Here is a 25,058-nt window from a genome sequence, read left to right on the forward strand (position 1 = left end):
CCAGGCAAAACAGGACAGTACATACAAATTATACCAGGCAAAACAGGACAGTACATACAGATTATAACAGGCAAAACAGGACAGTACATACAGATTATACCAGGCAAAACAGGACAGTACATACAGATTATACCTGGCAAAACAGGACGGTACATACAGATTATACCAGGCAAAACAGGAAGGTATATACAGATTATACCAGGCAATACAGGACGGTACATACAGATTATACCAGGCAATACAGGACGGTACATACAAATTATACCAGGCAAAACAGGACAGTATATACAGATTATACCAGGCAAAACAGGACGGTACACCAAATGATCCAGACCCTTCTTGAAAAATTATAAATAAATGTTTTATTATTAAATCCATCATGAAATATCAGAAATTGTTTAATACCACTTTTACTTTTCTTTTTGTGGTGAATACATTCAATTACAATATCCTTGCTGGGAAATAGAATCATTTCGCAACTGGACATTCTCGAAAGAAACACAAATTGCATCTATTGATCTAATATGTTTTGTATTTTTCAATAAAAATATCATTTTATCTCGCGAAAATATATAATACCTGGGAGTTTTGCAAAACAGAAAATATTTGCAACCCTAAAGAAACTAAATTGTGAACACTCAATATCCGCCATAAATTCTTATTTTTTACTTGCTCTATCTTTGAAACCTGATGGTGAAAATCTCAGACAATGCTTTTTTATTAAACAGAATTCATATTTTGCCAAATCAAATGTCTAAGTCTACTCGTTGTAAAGATAACGGAATTAAAAACTAAAATTATTGTTCTCTTATTTTTGTCAGATTTTGTTAACTGAATCTTCATTCCCTATTTTTAACAGAACAAAAAGGGCCAATCATAACTAACTAATAGTTTTAGACTTTTGAGAAACGATAAAATCAATGGAAAAACGATCAAATCAATGGAAAAACCATAAAATCAATAGAAAAACGACAGATTTTGTTAATTTTCTCCAAGTAACTACGATTTTTAAATTAAAGAAATAACTGTCCATCCAAAAGCATATCTCCAGTATTGCGTATCTTACAAATTGAAATTGAATGTAATTTTTATTTTCTATATTGAACTAAGTAATTTTTTTCCTTTGAAAACATTTTGATTGATCCCTTTCGGTGCTTAAGCAAAGAGAAAGGATGGATTTATTCAAAATATAAAAAGAAATAATATATATATATATATATATACACGTATTAGATTTTCTTTATTTCTTTTGTTGCATAACCGTTAATATGGTTTTGTCAGTTCAATTAAAGATGTCCTAATTAGCAGAGATATATACGTATAATATATGAATAAAAAGTCAAAAGAAGAAGTAAGAAGGGGGACATCAAATATACAAAAAACTAAAAAAACTGTGAGAACGTTTTGTACCTTCACAAAAAGTCTTCCTTGTAAGAGTTATGTTTGTTCTTTTTCTATGTAATAAACAATTGTCATACATCAACATTTAATAAAATTTGAGGTTGTTTGTGTTGGGCCACAGAAATAAAAAGTTTGAATAGTTAACATTCTATTTCGATATGACATCTTATCATTGTTAAGCCTTTAAAGATAAAAAATATTAGCTTATCATTTTGTCTAATTCTACTTTTGCAAAATCCTATCTTGGTGGGGCCGGGAAGGAGAGGGAGGGGGGCAGTATTAGCGGGATAGTCAATAATCTGCTAGTTTAAATATTTCAGATAATGGAATTTACAAGTGTAGGGTGGCAGTATTAGCAGGATAGCCAATAATCTGCTAGTTTAAATATTTCAGATAATGGAATTTACAAGTGTAGGGTGGCAGTATTAGCAGGATAGTCAATAATCTGCTAGTTTAAATATTTCAGATAACGGAATTTACAAGTGTAGGGTGGCAGTATTAGCAGGATAGTCAATAATCTGCTAGTTTAAATATTTCAGATAACGGAATTTACAAGTGTAGGTTGGCAGTATTAGCAGGATAGCCAATAATCTGCTAGTTTAAATATTTCAGAATAATGATTTACAAGTGTAGGGTGGCAGGGTATGACTCCTCCTCCACCATAAAGCATAATCCTGAGCAGAGCTCAAATGGAAAAATGAGAGGATCATCCATAGATAAAGATAGATTGCGCATAAGACGACATTTTTCATCTTGAAAGATATAAATGTACAGAGATGTTTCAAAGAAATTCCTATTATATAGATTAACTAGGTCGGTTGTGAACATTGGCTGTTCTAATGTCATTGAGTACTTGTGGTGTACATGAGTTCTGTAGAGAGAAATTTAGGTTTATAGTTTAGTCCTTCTCATGTCCTTATTCAGTTCTCATATGATATATTGCTCAGAGAAATATTGTTGTTCAAATAGTCCCGGAGTTATTTTACACTCTATTCTATGAAATCCATTATAAAACCCCAAACCACCCCGCTTATCATTGAAGTACACCTTGACCCCTAGAAGTATAAGTTCGCGGACTGTACAATTCTTGGTGATTTTGCGTACATAAGCTTTCTATGTTTATTTATTTATCTATGGGATAATCTCTATTCTCGGTCACGAAGGACACTTTTTGCCTAGCAACATAGTCCGCAGAAATGAAGATATATTCAGAAAGTGTCTCGGACATTCTCTTAATGTGAAGAAAAATCCAATTGATAGACTTTTTTTTAGACATTCTTAAACTGTACAGAGCTGAAAACTTTTGAATGGGAAATCCTTAATCCCGATCAGTTAATTAATTTGGAGATTAATAACAAGAGGAGAACAAGCATTATTTAATCTCGAGATGAAGAAAAAGAGCGGATCAAGCATTAATCCCGATATGCAGAAATCAAAAGTTCACAGCTCAGCTAAACTAGAATGTTTTTTAAATGTTTGATCGTTCAAGCAATAAAATCTTTATTTTCGTTATTTTCGTATTTGTTTTCAATAATATTTTTGGTGTGATAATAGATTATTTTAATCTTGGCGATATTTATCTATCGTTCATTGAAAATACCATATTTATTTTTGACCTTTAAAGAAACCTTACCTATTTTTAATCATTGGTTACCACATTTTTTTGTCTTTAAAGATTATATATTTATTTTTGATCTTTGAAGAAATCATATTAGTTTTTGATCTTTGGATAAACCAGATTTATTTCGATTTGTGAAGAAACCATATTCTTCTTGATTTTGTAGAAGTCATATTAATTTTTGAGCTTTGAAAAGACATTATATATTTGTGACATTTGAAGAAACTTAAGAAATCATATCGATTTTTATTTTTGGATAAACCATAATTTTTGATCTTTGAAGAGACCAAGTAAAATTTTGATCTTTAGATAAACCCTACTTATTTATGATCTTTTGATAAATTTTATTTTTTTTATCTTTTAAGATCATGTTAATTTTTTGATTTTTAGGTAAACCCTAATTAATAATGATCTTTAGATGAACTATACTTATTTTTTATCTTTGAACAAACAATGTTTATTTTTATTTGATTATTTATTAAAATAATATTTAAGACAATTTCTCACGACTCTCTGAAAAAGAACTAATTTTTTCAAAGTGTATCAATCTCACTTTTTAAGGGATTTAAAAAAAATGTTCCAAATTCGGTACTAACTCGTCTTTACTAAGTACATATTCTAATCAGTTAATCAAGTATCTGTGACGTCATAGTAGGTATTTGTGTGTCCGTTGTTAGAAAGACGACATTTTCCGCCCATCGGAGCGCATCCAGAGTATTTAACCTTATTGTTTGAATCTCACCTCTGATGGTAGGTTGAGATCAAATCTTGATAATTTTTGCTTTAAGACCGGATCATTTTATGATCATGAAAATGCATGACACTAGTCTGAAATTATTGTATTACAGAGCAAGGTCAAAAAACCTAAAATATAAAAGTATTAGATCAATGACATTACAATATTTTTTAACTTTCCTTTAAATATCTCCTGTATAAAATTCCTGAATAAAATGTTTATAGTAGATTAAAATCAGAATTTGTTCTGGCATAGATTTAGGAGTTTTTACAATAATAAGAGTTACAAGAAGTTTAAAACATTTCTTACATTTTCCAGGTCGTCTTGATTTTTCCATCAGTTTAACTCCTCCTGGTAGCTACTCCTGTAGCTGTGGTTGTAGAACTACTCCTGTAGCTGTGGTTGTAGAACTACTCCTGTAGCTGTGGTTGTAGAACTACTCCTGTAGCTGTGGTTGTAAGAAATACTAACTCCTCCTGATAGCTACTCTTGTAGCTGTTGTAGAGAATACTCCTGTTAGCTACTCCTGTAGCTGTTGTAGAGGATACTCCTATTAGCTACTTCTGTAGCTAAGTTTGTAGAAAGTACTCCTGCTCCTGTTAGCTACTCCTGTAGCTTTGGTCTACTCCCGTAGTTGACAGTAGAGGACAGGGTAACCCTTAAAAATCACCAATGTTTTAATTTTGTTCATTAAACAGTTTATAAATAGATTTTCACCTTAGGCTATTAATCCTGACCCCCGCTTGCTCATAGTTTATACTTAATGGTGAGAAACCATCTGAAAATATTCAGATTTAAAGAAAGAGGGAATTTTTAAGAACTTCAATATTTTGCAGATAATGTAATCACAAAGTTTATCGCCAGGAAAGTTTCTAGCACTAGTCTCACTTCTCCGTTTAAGTCTCCTAGAATGGAGATTTTATTAATTGGGTTTCTTTTAGTTCTTAAATGTAACACTTATACACTCTATAACCTCGGTATGTATAGTTAGATAGACACTTAAATATTGATGGTAAACATATGATTGTATTGCTGTACATTCCAGGTCAGTCGTACTCGTTTGTTTATGTGAATTAAAGAATGATCAAATAGTGCACTTTTATACATGGTACATAGATTAAACTTAAGTTACTTCTGATGTCACAACTATGCAGGTCATATGGGGGGGGAGGCCATTTCTTCTTTCTGAATCAGAAAAAAAGACACTAAAAAAGCACATTTCACCTCTTTGCATTTTTTATTATTCCTAATTGTGTTAAAATCCATTAAATTTATTCTTTAAATTGTCCAATGTTTACAGCCAATATTCTCGAATTCTTTTTAAATAAAGGAAATTTTTTTTAAAATTTATCAATTTGATAAACCCTTTCTAGAAATACGACCACTCTGTATACAAGTGTACAGTGTTAGACACGTAAACATATCGTGATGTACACAGTCAACTACCTTATTAATTTTGCAATAGGGTGGTCCGTTGTGTACATCTGAGGGGATTATGAGATAAGCTTTATCTCTTTCTTTTCTTTCTCTATGATCAATATGGTGTCTATACACTACTGTTAGACATATTTATGTATATAATGAGAATATATATTTTTTTTAAACTTTAAGCCCTCAAAGAAAGGATTACGGGAAATTTAAGCTCCCTGGCCTAAATTCTGCTTAGATTTACAATTTTTCTGTTCATTTCCATATAAATTTATAAATAAATATAAGTAAGGGGGGGGGGGGGTTAAGAAATAAAACACCAGGCGACATAAATTTTGTTATATTCTGTAGAATTTCTGTAGGCTTTATTGTAGACTTTCTGTAGGTTCTCTGTTACTTTTCTGTAGGTTCTCTGTTACTTTTCTGTAGACTTTCTGTAGACTTTCTAAAGGTTTTTGTAGACTTTCTGAATGTTTTTTTAGACTTCCTGTAGACTCTCTGTTGCCTTTCTGTAGACTTTTTGTAGACTCTGTAGAGTTTCTTAAGACTTTTTGTAGGCTTTTTGTAGAAATTCTGTTGCCTTTCTGTAGACTTTCTGTAGAATCTTGTAAATTTAGTTTCTATACAGATGTCCCGTAACCGACCTTGGATCTTTGGAGTTGTTCCATGAATTAGAGAAACTATCATACCTGACTTCCGGTATACTCACCTTTGACTTTCCATTATATACTAGAGGAGAGGGAAAAGTAATGAGGGCGAAGGAGCCAAAGGGAAATGAAACAGGGGAGTAATGAAAGGAAGGAGCCAAAGAGAAATGAAACAGGGGAATAATGAAAGGAAGGAGCCAAAGGAAATGCAACAGGGGAGTAATGAAAGGAAGGAGCCAAAGGGAAATGAAACAGGGGAGTAATGAAAGCGAAGGAGCCAAAGGGAAATGAAACAAGGGAATAATGAAAGGAAGGAGCCAAAGGGAAAGGGAGGAGCCGGAAAGTACAGTGGAAGGAGATAAGGGGGGAAAAGAAGAAAAATCAAAGAAAATAGAATGAATGAGGAAAATTGGACAAAAAAAAATAATAATTAGAGCGGGGATGTTACATGTCTCAATAATTAAGTTTTCATTCATTATGCATTTTGGGATTTCTGGCCGCTCCTAACCATTATTATTATTCAAAAATAGAACTTTCTAGTATAAAATAGCATAACTGTTTTTTTAAATGTGGACAGGTATGGATCTTTATCCAATCTATATATATATATATATATATAAATATATATATATATATATATAGATTGGATTACAGGTACGAGCAAATCTTTAAAACTATCTTACCCTTTCACTACTTTTCTTTTCTTAGATGGCCTTAAGTTTAAAGAAACACGCAATAATCTAAAGGGCAAGAACAAAAAAACATAATTTCATGATAAAATAAAGAATATTGTTCAAATATTTAGATAATGTGAAATATTATACTGATATAAAAAAATATTCTCTGATTTTTTTTTCAAGTGGTGCAGTTGCTCGTACAGCTTTTTTAAATTTTACTTTTGATAATGTTTTATAATCAGTTAATGTTTTTTAAAGAATACTTCAAATCAAAATCATCCGTAAAAATCTATTAAATCTAATTGTATCTGTTTAGATTGAAATCAAAGAGAATAGAATATATATTAGAGATGAATTTAGAGAATCTCTCGGTATGAATTTTTTCAGTCACTTTCAGCCTGAAAGGGAGTTCAAAATGTACAAATCATGTAAATGTTCACAAATTATATGCAGTAGAGTACATTAATACAGTATGTTCCCTAAACTATCCATTTCAATTTCGAATTTTTTAAAGCTGTTAAAAAAAAACTTTACAATGAATTAGCTGAATAAAAACATCATTTGATTTATATTTATCAAGAAAAATCATCGTTTGTAAAATGATAGAGTCTATGTGAAATGATCATTGGTCAATTATGAAACCAGCCTATTTCATAATTTGGTTTTCTTTTAATATTAATTTTAGATTTTCTATAAAATGAAAACTTCGTTTATAAGTTTACATGAACTGCAAACATTACAAAATACAGAGTAGCTGCTATGTTACTTATCTTAATGACACTAAAATGTATTTTAATTATATAATAGAATTACAGTGTTAGTTCTATCTCTTTATCTAATTTATCTTTTGGAAAATTCAAATAAATAGGGTTTCATCACAAAACTTAAATAGAACTGGAAATTGCAATGGGACAAGTCAACTAAAAGTTTAGTAAAATTAAACTTATTTTCTTTTATTTTAAAATTCACGTTAAGTTAGTTGATTTGTTATATTTCTTCATCGTCTAAGGTCTTCTGAGAAAATTTAAAAATTTGTTTTTACGTTGAGAATAACAACTCCAAGTAGACTAAAGGAACATGTCGAATTTAGGCGAAATTGATGGTTTGACTTTGTAACTTCATAGATCCTTTTTTAAATATTTCTATACTTATTTCTTCAGTAAAAGGAGCTATAATTGCAAACATAAAATTTACTTCTATTTTACATGAAATTAATATTATTTTAAATTCAATATCGTTTTCTTCAGTGTTTACGCATATCATTCTTCAAAAAACAATCCAGGAATTTTACATTAATCTAAACTATAGAATTCACATTATTGATTAAATTAATAGTACCGTTGTAAATCGGGCATGCCCCTTAATTAGTTCAGGGGTCAGTTAACATTGTAGCGGGGACGATAGTTCTTTTCAGGGTCACTTAACATTGTAGCGGGGCCGACAGTTCCTTTCAGGGTCAATTAACATTGTAGCGGGACGGACAGTCCCTTTCAGGGTCACTTAACATTGTAGCGGGGCCGACTCTCCCTTTTAGGGTCATTTAACATTGTAGCCGGGCCGACAGTCCCTTTCAGGGTAACTTAACATTGTAGAGGGGCCGACAGTCCCTTTCAGAGTCACTTAACATTGTAGCGGGGCCGACAGTCCCTTTCAGGGTCACTTAACATTGTAGCGGGGCCGACAGTCCCTTTCAGGGTCACTTAACATTGTAGCCGGGCCGACAGTCCCTTTCAGGGTCACATAACATTGTTGCAGGGTCGACAGTCCCTTTCAATAAATAAAAAATTAACTAAATGGTTTCTTCACTGTCAGATTTAAAACTAATTCAATGATATTATAAAAGCCCAAACTGTACAAAAAAATGAATTAGAAGACAAAAGCAAAAAAGATTAAACATTTAATCTGAAAATCTCAAGTCGAGTAGGAAAGTGTGCAATTGTGGAAAAAAATACAAGTTTTATTGTTTGTTTAAAATAGATGGAGACAGTTGCAATGTGTGCAGACTGTCTCAATCTTGCAAATTCTTGATTATAAAAACATCGAATGTTCGCAAAGAATAATGACGGTAGTTTATTTTCTCCAGGGTTGACGTAGAAAAAGAAAAAGAAAAGCTGGATATTCATCTTATCATGTTTCTTATTCTTACCATATTGAGTTAAGTAGGGTATATTTTTCTTTCTAAACGATATTTCTGCCAGTATGAGATCAAGTAATGATACTATGATGGTCTAAAAACTATTATGTATCATCAAACAATCAGTTTTTGCGAAACAATGTTGTTTCATCTTAACCCTATTCCTGCTGGGGGGGGGGGGGCCAATTTGACCCCCCCTGTAGTTTTTTTTACATAACTCAAAAAGTATTGGTCTGAGGCTGTTGAAATTTTCTGACTTTTCTTACATACCCAAAGCCCTCCCTTTAGGCCTAAAACCGGGCTTTAATACTAACTGCCTGAGTCCTCAGGCACACTGCCTGAATGACTGCTTTTGCCTGTAACAAACTAAATCTTTGTTTTGACCCACTTTCACTTGTCAGATTTTGATAAAATTTAGCTTTTTGGAAAGCCTATGACATAAGGAAACGGATTGCACAAGTTTTGCGAAAAAAAAAATTGCAAATTTTTTGCAAACAACCTGTTAAAGGAAATTTGCACATTTTTAAGTTTTTCTTGATTAAAATTCAGGTTATTTAAAATTTTGCAAAAATTTTTGCATATTTGAAATGGCATGGTCAATGGCTTTTCAAAAATGTATAATTTTTTATTTTTTGGACAAATTTCTTTTGCAAACATTTTTACTTCATAACTGGATTTTGCGATAAAAAATTCAATTTTTGCAAATTTGCAAATTTTTTGCAGATTCTAAAAGTAGAGCACAAGAGCTTTCTAATGATGTATCATTTGTCATATTTGGACATAAAACATGGGATTTAGCATATCCTGGTTTTCAGGTAACCCAGCAGGGATAGGGTTAAAGGGAATGTAGAAGTAATTTCAAGTAGCATGTCCGATTCACAGTCCTATTTTTAAAACTTCAATCTGATTAATATTTAGGGAGATATTGTCGTTCCTCTGTAGTAAAAAGAGTAAAAATCTGAACATTTTCTTCACAGAAAAATTCGAGAGTGACTTTCATTGAAAGTTCAAAAATTATTAAAAGGATATTTCATTAACGTAAAATTCGATGACAATCTTTTACTGATTTTAATCTTCTACCACTTTCAGTCTTTTCATGGCTTTTTTAATAATTGGACAAAGAAAGAAGCAAGTTTTACAATAAAAGGAAACATAAAGTACAAAAAACCGTAAAGTCGTCTTCAAAGTGTTATATTTGTGGGTAAACCTGTATAAATTAACCCTAAACAGGCTGTAGTTTTTTGTCCTAGCAGTCTCATTTTTGACACTATCACCGTGAAATTTTTTGACTTTTAATGAATAGAAATTTAAAGGATTCTTTGTTAAAAAATTTAAGTCCATGACCTTCCACAACTTGCGAAGGGGAAGGTTCAAAGCTTTATAAATGTCTGTTGTTTTCTTAACCCTATAAAGGCCGGGGGTCTGAATCTATTTATAACCTGTGGGGGTGGGGGGTAATGCCAACCCCTTTATGAAAAGGCCTTAGAGTAAAGGTAAAGGGTTGCAATGCATGCTAATCAGAGCACAATTGTCCAGCTTATTGAAAAACAAACTATACAACTAACTTTAATAGTTTGTGTGCTAGGAAGGTTTGATAAAAATACAAACAAAAGGGTTGGAAAAATGTAAAAAATAAAGTTTTGATGTTTTTAAAACATTTTTCTAAAATATAGTTTTTAGATCTGTAGCTTCAGTCACAAAAAAAGTTATAGGCTATTTTATATTTTTTATTACAAGGACCGGACCAAAAAACCTTTAAATTATTATTCCATTAAAGGGAGTGACCGACTATGTAAGGTAGTTGAACTGAGTATGCAGTGTTGTGGAAAACTTCTTTCGGATTGATTTGAGACATATTAAACTTTTTAAAGACCTGTAAATCCTGAGTTTGAGCGCAAATTCGACGTTTAAAACTCCTACTTTGGGGGGTGGATACGTTTCAGAATTAGTCTTTTTAAATTATTAAATAACGACGCCATGTTGAGAAAATAAAAATTAATCTTATCATCGAAAATAAGTAATTTTATTCAATTATTAGTTTCTACTTTCTCATTATTCTGGTTTCTCATTATTCACAAAGATTTTCGCAGATTTTCTAGAATTATTATTGAAAAGACGACATTTGAAGAATTTGAAGAAATCTGCGAATAAATTCAAAGAAGATAAGAAATTCAATATAATAATGAAAACGAAATAATCGATTTTAGTATTGATTTCTTGACAAATTTCTTTTGAAAAATATGTTCCTAACCATCTAATTAGATATCTGTATAATTTTTACTTTATTTTTCGATGTCGTTATTTAATAATTTAAAAAAACTAATTCTGTGAACGTATCCAGAGAAAGTAGGAGTTTTGAACGTCGAATTTGCGCTCAAACTCAGGATTTACAGATCTTTAAAAAGTTTAATATTTCTCAAATAAATCCGAAAGTTTTCCACAACACTGCATACTCAGTTCAATTTCCTTACATAGCCGGCTGTCACTCCCTGTAACGTCAAAAATGAGAGCAGGGAAGAAAAAAACAAAAGTGGGAGACTGCGTCAAACGCCTACCCCCCTCCCCTCCCGGATCTCCCAGCCTGTATAGGGTTTAACGTGTTTTGACAGTATGATCTTGGCTTTCAGCTCTGCAATGGAAAATATATTAATATTGAGTGAATTTACCCTTTTAAGTTACACACTTTTTGCTTTTATAACTATAAATCATGACGTTTATAACCAAGATATGATAATAACTTCTTTCAGAGCTATACGAGTTAAAAAAAGCTTGTGAAAAAAATATTTATATGAATTTGGAAAGTTTTGAGAAATGGAAAAAATGGAGTTACTGGGAAAATAAAGATAAATAATATTTTTCTGTTTTTATCAATTAATTTAATTTTTATTCAAAGATAATTTTTTATAAACCACGATTGAAACTGGAAAAAAATAAGGAAAGTAAATAATCTTTTTTTATTTATAATTTTTAAAACTGAAAGAACTGTGTGTGAGAGGGGGAAGGCAAGCCACACCCGTATAGCCTCCATCCAGGGGCGTATTCTGGAATTNTTGGGACCTGAAAACCCCCTGAAACCCATAGATTTCACTGGCCTGGGGGGGGGCTGATCCCTCATACCTCCCCATCCCACAATTTACTCACAAACACACACTCGCGACAAAGCGCTCACCCATAACGCTTCCTTAGCCGCATCCATATATCTTCCGGCAAAATGTGTCTTCCGGCTTGCCTTCCCCCCTCTGTGTGTTTACAATTTAATTTATAAAATTGAGCCATGTTATCATTGATAACTTAATTACCCTTTGCCATTAGTATTTAATGAAATTACAAGATGCACTTTAAAAACATTCAGGGTTTCAGATATCCGCTAACAATCCCTTACACTTACCTAAACAAAAACCAGATGATGCCCGTTGGCATGTAAACTTAGGCAATAGACTTAAAAAGTCTAAAATTTCTTTGATATTGATGAATCCCTGTCATTTCTTGACTGTTAGGTGCAGAGTTTCCAAGATGAAAGGAAAATTCCCAGAGTTAAATAAAAGAACTTAAACCAATAAAGGCAGGGGGGGGGGGGGTCTGAATCTAGGTATAGCCTGAAAAAGACCTTAGAGAATAGGTATAGGGTTAAAATGCATGTTCATAGCCCATTTTTTCATTGCCAGCTGAAAGAAAAAAGTTAGACCGATAACTTTAATAGTTTGGTTGCTAGAGAGGGTGGAAAAATGCCTAAAAAAGGATAAAAAATGAAAAAAATATTTTTTTTTTGTTTTAAACAAATATCAAAGTGTTATACATGATTCTTCATGCATTTTTCAATGGCTTTTCAAAAATATAGTTCTTTGAACTGTAGCTTTAGTCACAGAAAAGGCATGGGCTATTTTAGTTTTTTTCACAAACCGGACTTTTTACTTTTCCTTAAAAGTCACAAAATTTCACGGTGATAGTGTCAAAAATTAGAGTGCTAGGGAAAAAATTACAGGGGGGGGGGTGGTGCCAAACGCCCCCAACCAGGCCTGTTAAGGGTTAAAGGAACAGAATACAAAAAAAAGGAAATGTATAACAGATAATATTTTAATTCAGATGTGTGAATTAATATTAAAATTTTTAGGTAGTGACCGGCAATGTATGAGTAGTATTGTGGAGAAATTTTTTAGGATTCACTGGAGACCTATGAGACGTTTTTACGGTGCATATTTGTTTATTTTTCTACTTAAAATTGCATTAAAATTGTAAAAAAAATTAAAATTAATGTCTTTTGACGCTTTAAAAAGTAATAAACCGTTAACGGCTATGCTGTTAACGATTTTTTAAACCGTCAATACTGTAATAAACTGCTAACGGCTGCGCTGTTAAAGATTGCTCAAACAGTTTTTTAAAAAATTTTCGCGTTAATTATGTATTATACTATTAACGTTTTGGGATTTTATTGGTTAACAAATAATTTTATTTTTTAACGGTTGGAACTAACCGTCAACGAAACGGCAAGAAAAAGTTGGAACATGGCCAGCCCTATCGTCTACTACATACATTGAGTTGCAAAGACATAAGAATTAGAAAATCAGAGTTTGTGGCAAAGACTCAATCACTTAAATAAAATCTATAAACTTAATTTTAAGATTTTCATAAACCATTAATATAAAAAAACAGAACTTGCCACAAACTCAAATTTTCTTATCTGTTTCTTTGACACTTTATGGTGATATTTTCTAATTGGAGTATGTTTCATTGTATGAAATATCTTTTTTTTTGATCTAGATATTTATTATCTCCGTGTCGAGATTATGTTAATTTTACAAAATTGTTTACATGTAACAAAAATAAAAATATTTTACAACAATATCGTGTACATTCATTTTTGAAAAACGAGATTAAGAAGAGAACAGTTAAGTTACGGATACATTTTTTTTTCTTTGTTTTTTCCCGCCAAATTTAATGATACATTTATATTCAAGTATTGGTGAGGCAGCAGTTCAAGAGAAAAGAAAAAACAAAATACATTATTTATCATGTGATAGCATATCTGTATTCAATAAAACTGAGGGTCATTACTAACACACTTTGTGTTGTCGCATATTAGAATGTGCTACAAATAACTTTGTGCATGTTTTCACAATACATGCGCGGGAGCTAGTTTTCTTTTTTGAATAAAAAGAGAATTTATGTTAGCTCATTAGTTTTGAGACTGTATAAACTGGATAAATGAACGAACAGTATAATTAGAAATCATACCAACAAGGAACGCTTTTAATTTTAAGCGAAATTATGCTAACTCGTTAGTATTGATGCTTCATAAGCAAGGTGAAAGATGGAGCGTAATAATTAAGAAATATACTAAATAAGAACATTGATGGTTCATCTTTAATAATATTGAGGCTTCATAAGCAAGGTGACCGAAGGAGCATAATAATTAAGAAATATACTAAATAAGAACATTGATGGTTCATCGTTAGTATCTTTTAAACCAAAGAGCAATTATGTTAGCTCTTTAGTATTGAGGCAACATATTTAGGAAATGTACTAACTAGGATCATTGAGGTTCCTTGTTAACATTTCAGCTATATAAACATGGATGGTCGACAGAAAGAGAGAGAGAGAAGACTTCAGTCTCTTCGTTGTCCCCTTATCTTGTGACATCTTGGTTTCTCGGCGTTGCAATTTGTCGCCGTTTTCTGCTAGTTCCGGAGGCGTTTCAGTTCTGTTCAAACTGAATAATTAAAAGAAACTATTAGTTTATTTAAAACAATCGGTAGTGCTTACATTCAACTCAAATAAATTCCGAATTTTTAAATCATATACTCTTAAATAGTGACGAATTTTGGAACAGTATTTATAAAGAATGATTTGTGAAGACTGAAGAGAATAAAAAAGATGTTTAATTAAAACATTCGGTAGTGTTTACATTCAACTCAAATAAGGGACGGTACCCGCTCATCGAACCTAGAGGAAACGAACCTAGCGTTTTTCTGACCTAACGTTTTTCCGACCTAAAAATCTGTAGGTTCGTTTAGCGAAATGTCCCAAACTGACCTAAAGATTGGAAATATATTTTGGTCGGTTATTGATATATTTTAGGTCAGTTAGGAATATGTTTTAGGTTGGTTAAAGCAACAATTTTAGGTTAGATAAGCATTCATTTTAGGTCGGTTGAGCAATATTTTTTAGGTCGGTTGAGCAATATTTTTAGGTCGGATGAGTAATATTAAAGCAACAATTTTAGGTTAGATAAGCATTCATTTTAGGTCGGTTGAGCAATATTTTTTAGGTCGGTTGAGCAATATTTTTAGGTCGGATGAGTAATATTTTTTAGGTCCGATGAGCAATATTTTTAGGTCGGTTGAGCAATATTTTTTGGTCGGTTAAGCAATATTTTTAGGTCGGATTAGCAATATTTTTAGGTCGGATGAGCAATATTTTAAGGTCGGATGAGAAATATTTTCAGGTCAGTTGAGAAATTTTTTTAGGTCGGTTGAGCAATTTTATTAGGTCAGTTGAGCAATATCTTTAGGTCGGTTGAGCAATATTTTTAGGTCGGAAAAATTAGTGTATATAGGGTTAGGTTAGGTTAAGCTCATTTCTGGACCGAGCGCTGCGGCTAGGACAGGCTAGGGGGCTGAGCGCTGCGGCCATGGGTTAGGTCCTAAAAAAAATTGCTCATCCGACCTAAAAATATTGCTCATCTGACCTAAAAATAATGCTAATCCGACCTAAGAATATTGCTCATCCGACCTAAGAATATTGCTCATCCGACCTAAAAAAAATGCTCATCTGACCTAAAAATGCTCATCTGACCTAAAAATAATGCTCATCCGACCTAAAAATATTGCTCATCCGACCTAAAAAAATTGCTCATCCGACCTAAAAATATTGCTCATCCGACCTAAAAATATTGCTCATCCGACCTAAAAAATTGCTCATCCGACCTAAAAATATTGCTCATCCGGCCTAAAAATAATGCTCATCCGACCTAAGAATATTGCTCATCCGACCTAAAAATATTGCTCATCTGACCTAAAAATAATGCTCATCCGACCTAAAAATAATGCTCATCCGACCTAAAAAAAATTGCTCATCCGACCTAAAAATATTGCTCATCCGATATTGCTCATCCGACCTAAAAAGATTGCTCATCCGACCTAAAAATATTGCTCATCCGGCCTAAAAATAATGCTCATCCGACCTAAGAATATTGCTCACCCGACCTAAAAATATTGCTCATCTGACCTAAAAATAATGCTCATCCAACCTAAAAATATTGCTCATCCGACCTAAAAAGAATTGCTCATCCGACCTAAAAATATTACTCATCCGACCTAAGAATATTGCTCATTCGACCTAAAAAAAATTGCTCATGGGACCTAAAAATATTGCTCATCCGACCTAAAAAAATTGCTCATCCAACCTAAAAATATTGCTCATCTGACCTAAAAATAATGCTCATTCGACCTAAAAAAATTGCTCATCCGACCTAAAAATATTGCTCATCCAACCTAAAAAAATTGCTTATCCGACCTAAAAATATTGCTCCTCCGACCTAAGAATATTGCTCATCCGACCTAAAAAAAATTGCTCATTCGACCTAAAATTATTGCTCATTCGACCTAAAAAATTGCTCATCCAACCTAAAAAAATTGCTCAACCAGCCTAAAAATATTGCTTAACAGACCTAAAATTGTCATTAATCCAACTTAAACTTCATGGTAAACAGACCTAATATATATGCTCAACCAACCTAAATATATCTCTAAATCCTAGGTCGGAAAACCTATATATTTCTCATAGGATATCAAATGGACCTAAAGCTTTTTTCAACCAAACCGACCTAAAACACGTGCAAACTACTCGATATTTAGGTCAGAAAACCTTTAGGTTAGAATCATATAGGTCGGAATATACAGCACCAAATTCAGATTTTAAATCATACACTCTTGTTGACTTTAAAAGTCACTATAATAAACTAGAGAGATCTAAAATGGATATTTCTAACATTTATTTAAAAAAACGAGTGTTTTGAAATATTTGCATTTAAGGCGGAGTTAAAATTGGTTGATTTAGAAATTAACAAAGGAATTAATGATGGATATTTGATGGTACTTCATGGGAGTGTTGTAGAGCTTCATGTTGGTAGAGCAGATCAACAGGAACTGGGATAACAGGGCTTATCAATGGAACTAAGGCAATGCAACTCGAGATAGCGGAAACTTCGGTCAGAGCCGTGCACAAGTTTCCTAAGTAAGCTTCTCAAGAAGTTAATAGGGAGATCAGAGGTATAAGCACGCCTTCTGCCAGCTCAGTATCTGCATCGTCAGCATGAAGGAGTCAAGAGGCTCCCTGTGTCGGAGTTGTTACCAGCCAAACTCTCCTAACCTGACTGAATGGGATGTGTTATAGAAGGGTGAGGCGGGGAAAGAAGGAGCGAGGGTTACATGTGTGTACTTCATGGCGGAAATGGATCTTGTGTACACACGCATCTTGAGAAAAGGCTACGGCATTTGCATCGGAAAAATCCTCTTACTTATATTTCGAATTTGTTTTAACAACTCTTTATTTAGTGAAGCATTTTCGAGCAGTATTTATAAAGAACTATTTGTGAAAAAAGAAATTTTTTATTTAAAACATTTGGTAGGGCTTACGTTCAACTCAAATAAATTCAGATTTTAAATCATATACTCTTTGTTTAGTGACGCATTTAAGAACATTATATATAGAAGATTTTTTGTAAATTGAAAAAGAAATTGGGTAAATAGGAAAATTGAGGACGCAGAAATATGACCGCAACCTATTTAAATCAAGACTTATAGCAATAAAATCTTTAACTTCGATTCAATAGGATTAAACCTTTGCAGTCGATTGTGGTCCATGTGCACGCCCTTGTCCTCTGTATAAAATAGATATAAAATCCAGTGAAATTGAAGGAAATCTGTCAATCTTCCCCGGCACTCATGGAATTCTATTTTTACCGTTATTTTTTCCGTTGAGAAGTGCAGCTCTGAGATCCGCTAGCTCCGAGATCCGTCTGGCAGTCAGCTAGCTTCCAGGTTACGGTTTAACTAAGTAGAAAGAAAAACCTTGAATAATGTCACCAAGATCTTTAACTATGTCATCATAATCCTCATATCTAGATATATGGCAAAAAGAAGGATCAGTAGAATTTGAATTATAGGAATAAACTGTTTAAATTTTTTATTTATCACAATAAAATCTTTAAATCTTGGGTTATAACCATCAAATATTTAAATCTATACTTTTTGTTGTTGATTTTTAAGAGAATTCGCCCATCATGCAATCAATTAATCAATTTTCTCGTTTAGGTTAGACCAAGGTTAGGTATACTTCAAAAGGTAGATGGTGATAAATGCTTTAAGTATGAGTATTTCAAAGATATATCAATTAATCAATCAATTAATCAATCAATAAACCAATTAATCGACTGTCATCTGACCTTAGTTTAAGTTATTTTTTACCATTCAATACACATGTAGAGCGGTTTTTCAGATAACTTAGCAGGTTGAAATTAGTAAATATCTTTTTTACCGTAGTCTACTTCCGGAGAAAGTTATAAAGATGATGCATGCAATAAAAATAAATCGGAATAATTTATTAAGATGTATGATGTATTCTAAATATTGAAAAAAAGAAGAATTTTTTCAGAGAGATCCTGGACGAAGGCTGAAGGAAAAAGGTGTATATCAATGGTCTATGACATTAGATTGTAAATATTTTTTGATAAGAAAATTATGATTTTTAGCGAGCGTTCAGTTTCTTTGTATCTTGTAAGCCTGTGTTCTGTATCCAGGATCATATGTAACCTTCTGTATTCTGAATCCTGTATTCTGTATCCTGTATTCTGTATCCTGTATTCTGTATCCTGTATTCTGTATCCTGTATTCTGTATCCTGTATTCTGTATCCTGTATTCTTCAATTTAGTAAAGAATTTTTTCATGGGATTCAATATAAAACATGGTAAAACTCTTTCTTTTCTTCTTCCAAAAAAAAGGAAAGAATATCGGAATAAATTCGACTCTAAGGATTTATTATGTTTTACTGTTTTTTCCTTTGTTATGATTTTGGTTTGTTTTTGTTTTGATTTTGGTTTGATTTTAGTTTGATTTTGTTTTGATTTTGGTTTGATTTTGTTTTGATTTTGGTTTGATTTTGGTTTGATTTTGGTTTGATTTTGGTTTGATTTTGGTTTGATTTTGTTTTGATTTTGGTTTGTTTTTGTTTTGATTTTGGTTTGATTTTGGGTTGATTTTGGTTTGATTTTGGTTTGATTTTGTTTTGATTTTGGTTTGTTTTTGGTTTGATTTCGGTTTGCTTTTGTTTTGATTTTGTTTTGATTTCGTTTTGATTTTGTTTTGATTTTGATTCTTGATGCCACATTATTTTTGCTGTATTATGTTCATTACTAACCAAAGAGAATAGAATAAATATTAGAGTGGAATTTAGACAATCCTTCAGTATGCATTTTGTCAGTCCTTTTCAGCCTGAAAGGGAGTTCAAAGTGTACAAATCATGTTCACAAATTATATGCAGTAGAGTACATTATTACAGTTCCCTAGACTTTCCATTTCAATCTCGAATTTTTAAAGCTGTTAAATAAACTTTATAAAAGCCTATTTCATAATTTGGTTTTCTTTTAATGTTAATTTTAGATTTTCTATAAAATGATGTTCCAGAGCCCAAAAGGTTATATAGCATAAATATGTGAAGTACACCTGCAGTATGGAAACAGTACAACAAAATGGCCGTTTTACACTGTTAATTCCCCTCTAATATATATTCTATTCTCTTTGTTACTAACAGAATTAACCGGGGTTGTCTGCAGCCCATCCCACCATGTCACCAAGGGGGGAAATGAGACATTTGTACAGTTTACTAATGAAGTCCGGATCTAATAAATTGTAAATGGACCGGATTTAATGGTTTGTGAATAGACCGGATTTAACGAATTGTGAATGGACCTGATTTAATGAATTGAGGATGGACCGAATCCGGATCTAATGAATTGGGAATAGAACGGATTTAATTAATTGTGAATAGACCGGATTTTATTAATTGCGAATGGACCGGATTTAATTAATTGTGAATAGACCGGAAAATGGTCGAATCTGTGACACTAATGGTAGAATCTGCGACATTAATGGTCGAATCTGCGGCATTAATGGTCGAATCTGTGACATTAATGGTCGAATCTGCAACATTAATGGTCAATTTAAGAAAATTTATTCTGTTACGTATCATACTTTCAAAAAAATTTTCTTCTTCTTATTTAGCTCTAGAATAAGTTAGGTTATGATTAAAACATAAAAGATTTCAAGCTTGCATGAACTATATTGTAGCTTTTAACGTGGGGGTCAAGAATTATATTAGATTTTTAAATACTTGACAATATGAAAAATCGAAGGAAAAAACTAGTAACCTGCGGCTAAAGACTAGTTTTTAAATAAAAAGGAGAAATACATACAACATATTTACTATAATTTGAGTAACTGGACAAGAATGGATCAAAGATGTTTAATTATTAAAACCTAGACGAATACAAGTATTAAGTATAGACTTTTTTAATTAATTCCTTGTTAATTACTATTCTATGTTTAATAATTAACAATCCCCCCATTACTGATAGCTAGCAAGGGGTTTAGACCATTTGTTAAATAAAGGGACTATACACATAATTTCAAGTGTACCCCNTTGCATGATCCGAACCTGTGCAAGGATTGTCTGGTATAATGTTTATGGGTACCAGCCCGTCTAGCCTACCTGCAGTATGTGGTTGACCCAGCCCGTATAGTGTACGTGCAGTATGTGTGGTTGACCCAGTCCGTCTAGTGTACCTGCAGTATGTGGTTGACCCAGCCCGTCAAGTAAACCTGCTGTATGTGGTTGACCCAGCCCGTCTAGTATACCTGCAGTATGTGGTTGACCCAGCCCGTCTAGTGTACCTGCAGTATGTGGTTGACCCAGCCCGTCAAGTATACCTGCAGTATGCGGTTGACCCAACCCATCTAGTGTACCTGCAGTATGTATTTGACCCAGCCCGTTTAGTGTACCTGCAGTATGTGGTTGACCCAGCCCGTCAAGTTTACCTGCAGTATGTGGTTGACCCAACCCATCTAGTGTACCTGCAGTATGTATTTGACCCAGCCCGTCTAGTGTACCTACAGTATGTACAGGTTGACCCAGCGCGATTTATGCAACAGAATTAAACGGACGAAACTTTAGTGAATTGTTAACTCTTGGTCTGGGTTATAAAAGAAAAATATCGTAGTTTTACTCTCGGAAAACGGTTTTGCATTAGTAAAATTTTATCTGCTGCATAAGTCCACAAGGCAATTTTCAAATATTAAAATAATAATCTCTACTGAGATAAAGGTTTACAGATTACAATAATAAAAGCTGCTTGAGATAACGTCGACGGTTCCATTAAATAAATACAAAGCATTTATCTTTATTTGCTATAACTTGTCATATCTGACCTTCATCACTCAATCATATTAATAGAAATGTTGGACTTTTTTCTCATGCTTTCTCTAAACTAAAATTGAATTTTAAAGCTCTTTCCATGTCGGGGAAGGGGATGACTTTTAAATTGATGAGGGTGGTTGCCGTTATAAGGTTGAACGTGTTGTAACTTATGACATTTTTGTCAATGTATATCTCATTATGAAAATACAATTTGTATTAAATTACTACACTATAATTATAAATATGAATAATGAAAGATAATTGTTTTTTATAATCAGCGGGCAAGGCATGAAATGTATCCAGGTATAAAAATTTTAAAGCAAAAATGTTAATAATATTTTAACAGAAAATTACTCATGAACATTTTATTTGACAAATTCATGGTCTTCCTCTCATCTTGCCAAGTAAATCGTTTTCTTCTACTCATTAGTTTAGAATTCAAAATAACTTGTTTCTTGACATGTTAGTCATGGTCTTCCTCTCATCTTGTCAAGTATATCATTTTCTTCTACTCATTAGTTTAGAATTCAAAAAATAATTAAACCAAATTTAGCTGCAATGAAATTGTCTATCCTTGCAGGTTCGTGAATACTGACTGGGTCGACTTTAAAGTGTCACAACGCCTTGACCACTGTTATTAGTACCTCATATATTCATTTTAACTTTTTTGTAGGTTTATGAACAACTATAGCTTGGGAACTCGGCGCTGCCAAGGTTCATAAAAGTTACTTCAGTCGTTTACCTGCACTTGAATGATTATAACGGGAATCTAAATATTGCTATGTATACAGTCGACCCACTCAACTAAGAATGTAAAAACCAAGATAAACACATTCCCGTGGGTCTCCCGAGTTCCCCAACCAAAATTTGAGGCAAATCGGTCTATGTGTTCCTGAGTTATAATCGGACAAACAAACAAACAGACAAACAGAGATTACAACTTCATATATATATATAGATAAAGTACTTGTTTTTACTTTACTTTTTGAAGAGAAATAGCAAAAATTATCTTAGATTTTTACATGAGATTTTATAAACATAAAGTATCCAATGTCATAATTTCCACTTTATTGACAGATTTTAGTGGTTGTATCGATAGTCAAGCTATTTATCCTTGTGGTTTTAAACTTATTCTTTTAATTTTATTAAAACTACATATTTATATTTCTGAATCTAATAAATTTTTTACAATTTTTGTTCCAAGATGCTTTAACGATTATAGCACATTTATAAATTTGAATTATTCATTGTATTGGGATTTATGTTTCATCTTTGAGTTTGCGGATTGTATTTATTTAAATAAAAATGCAGTTGTCTTCCGCCGTATAGTTTTTATCCTAGATAGAATGAATTAACAAGCATTATGTTCCGGTTCTGGAGAACCCAAGGACATATTCAGCTGTAGAGGGAGAGTATGCTTGTGGTTAGTTCTACCAGCTCGCTGATTTCCTTCTAATACCCCGCGGTTAGTTCTACCAGCCCGCTGATTACCTTCTATATACCCCGCGGTTAGTTCTACCAGCTCGCTGATTACCTTCTAGTACCCCCCGGTTAGTTCTACCAGCCTGCTGATTTCCTTCTAATATCCCGCGGTTAGTTCTACCAGCCCGCTGATTACCTTCTAGTACCCCGCAGTTAGTTCTACTAGCTCGCTGATTACCTTCTAGTACCCCGCGGTTAATTCTACCAGCTCGCTGATTTCCTTCTAGTACCCCGCAATTAGTTCTACCAGTTTGCTTATTTCCTTCTAGTACCCCGCGGTTAGTTTTACCAGCTCGCTGTTTACCTTTTACTACCCCGTGGTTAGTTCTACCAGCTCGCTGATTACCTTCTAATACCCCATGATTAATTCTACCAGCTCGCTGATCTCCTTCTAGTACCCTGCAGTTAGTTCTACCAGCTTGCTGATTTCCTTCTAGTTCCCCGCGGTTAGTTCTACCAGCTTGCTGATTACCTTCTAGTACCCCGCGGTTAGTTCTACCAGCTCGCTGATTTCCTTCTAGTACCCCGCGGTTAGTTCTTCCAGCTTGCTTATTTCCTTCCAGTAGCCTGCGGTTAGTTCTAACAGCTAGCTGATTTCCTTCTAGTACCCCGCGGTTAGTTCTACCAGCTCGCTGATTTCCTTCTAGTACTCCACGGTTAATTCTACCAGCTCGCTGATTTACTACTAGTACCCATGAACCGATCGGGCCCAAATTTTTTGTGGGACAGCTAGGGACCCCAGGGAAGGTTTATGAATGATTGAAATTTTAAAAATTTGTGTTTAAGAGGTTTTTAATTTTGTAAAAAAAAATTTTAATTTTTGAAAATCCGCGAATTTTTTTTTAAAAATCCGCAAAACTTTTTTCATCTTTGTTTTGAAATGTAAACAATTCGAACATGTTCCTAATTTGAATAGAAGATGGGCGCGAAGCGACCTAAAAGCCTAGAAAGAAGGGCGCGAAGCACCTTGAATTTCTAGTACTTTACATTTACCACACATTGCCAATTCCGGAAATTAAAAATTTAAGCAGAGAAAACATATAATATATAATATTTATGCTTTAAATGGTTCAAATCAAAATACACTGATTTTATTAAAAAACTTTTAAATTCTCTCAACTTGTCAAACTTTTATTTTAATGATCCATTGCACGCTAGAACATCCAGAGCTCAGCATGTCCGGAGTATATCGAATTTGAAGTGAAAAATGTTGGGCAGTTTCTGTTATATTGTAACTGAAAGGAGAAACAAGTTGTAATATATTAAAACCTGCAGAGCTATAAACTTTGATCATCAAACATAGTGTTAAAACTATCTTAAAGTTTGAAAGTTTAAATTGATTGGTTAGCTATAGTAAGATATAGATATCTTGAACGTTGTTAACGAATTTGAAAAAGTAGCCTAGGTTGTCGTCTTCCATCAACAATCAACAAACACCGAGAGAGTGCAGAGTAGAGAAAAATGTGCGGTATCATTGCGCAAGCTTCGTTCTTCATTGTGGAGTCTATTATTCATTGTGGTATAGACAAATTACAGCTAAAATAATGTTTTTTACCCTTTTGAGTTAATTTTGAAGGTCTGGAAGCCTGTCGAGCAGTGTTCCTTTTTTTCTACCATGGCGGCTCATGTCTCTCCGTCCCCCCAAAGCTGTATAGTGCAGTACAGATTGGTAAGAAATCCTTAAGGTCAACTGGATCTCTCGATCCCGGGTCCCCTCTATACAGGTAATAGTTTATAACATTAGTCGATGGTTGTGAATAAATCCGTCGGTTGTTCAACCATATTTCTTTGCATTAATCTAACCATGTTTCTACACAATTCCAATCTACGCTCTTCTACCAGACGGCTTTTTTCACTACAATCCTTTTCAGCTATGTCAAATTTAAATGTACTGTCTTAATTGGTGAACGAAAGTTACTGAACATCCATCCTATCTGTTCGTTTCACTTAAATATTTGGTCAAAATGCTTTTACAGCCGTTGGTCAATTAGTTTGGCTATACTTGTATATCTTTAAGCAATCAATTGATACACTGACCCTCTGTCCATGAGTTAGTCCCTAGGTTCAGGTTTTTTAAAATTATTCTCTTGAGCAATACTGTAATATACCAAATATACCTCCAGACACGAAATTTCATTGCTTCAATAACTATTTGAATTGCGTCTCTCATTCTAGTCTAGTTTGCAGTTCATTCCGAGTCGTTCTGTAAACCTTTCGCCACATACAGAGCGCCCCATATCATATTGAATTATTTCAACCTTTAATGCCAAAATATGCACGATTCTCAAACTTAGTATGTCTGCAAAAAGCTGTCAAAGTAACCTATACATCTTAGAAGACTTTTAAACTTTCGGATTAGCCTGAGCTGTAATTACGATTTAATATTATGAGGGACACCCCATACAGTTATAGTCTTATCTCTAAATATGTTTTTTTCAATCCCAGCTGAATTTTAAGCCCCATTAC

General features: G+C 33.1%; 1 protein-coding gene and 1 long non-coding RNA gene across 2 annotated transcripts; both read right to left on the reverse strand.

Moving 5' to 3' along the window:
- Nucleotides 1-3,746: 3,746 nt before the first annotated feature.
- On the reverse strand, nucleotides 3,747-4,207 carry LOC111695315 (uncharacterized). Its single transcript, XR_002763841.1, has 2 exons — nucleotides 4,065-4,207; nucleotides 3,747-3,883 (listed from the first exon to the last, which is right to left on the reverse strand). It is a non-coding gene; the product is annotated as an uncharacterized LOC111695315 (long non-coding RNA).
- Nucleotides 4,208-22,597: 18,390 nt separating this feature from the next.
- Nucleotides 22,598-24,762, reverse strand: LOC111695290 (uncharacterized). The gene is made up of 2 exons (XM_023464548.1): nucleotides 24,710-24,762; nucleotides 22,598-23,159 (listed from the first exon to the last, which is right to left on the reverse strand). The coding sequence occupies exons 1-2, from the start codon at nucleotides 24,760-24,762 to the stop codon at nucleotides 22,598-22,600; spliced, it is 615 nt and encodes a 204-aa protein (XP_023320316.1).
- Nucleotides 24,763-25,058: the final 296 nt, after the last annotated feature.

Source organism: Eurytemora carolleeae, unplaced genomic scaffold (genome assembly GCF_000591075.1).
Source record: "Eurytemora carolleeae unplaced genomic scaffold, Eaff_2.0 scaffold95, whole genome shotgun sequence".
Lineage (NCBI taxonomy): Eukaryota > Metazoa > Arthropoda > Copepoda > Calanoida > Temoridae > Eurytemora > Eurytemora carolleeae.

Coding starts and splice junctions, on each gene's coding strand:
- LOC111695290 (XM_023464548.1), bottom strand. CDS start 24,762: ATGAGAGACGCAATTCAAATAGTTATTGAAGCAATGAAATTTCGTGTC. Junction 23,160..24,709: donor ATGAAATTTCGTGTCTGGAG/GTATATTTGGTA, acceptor AACTAACCGCAG/GCTACTGGAAGGAAATAAGC.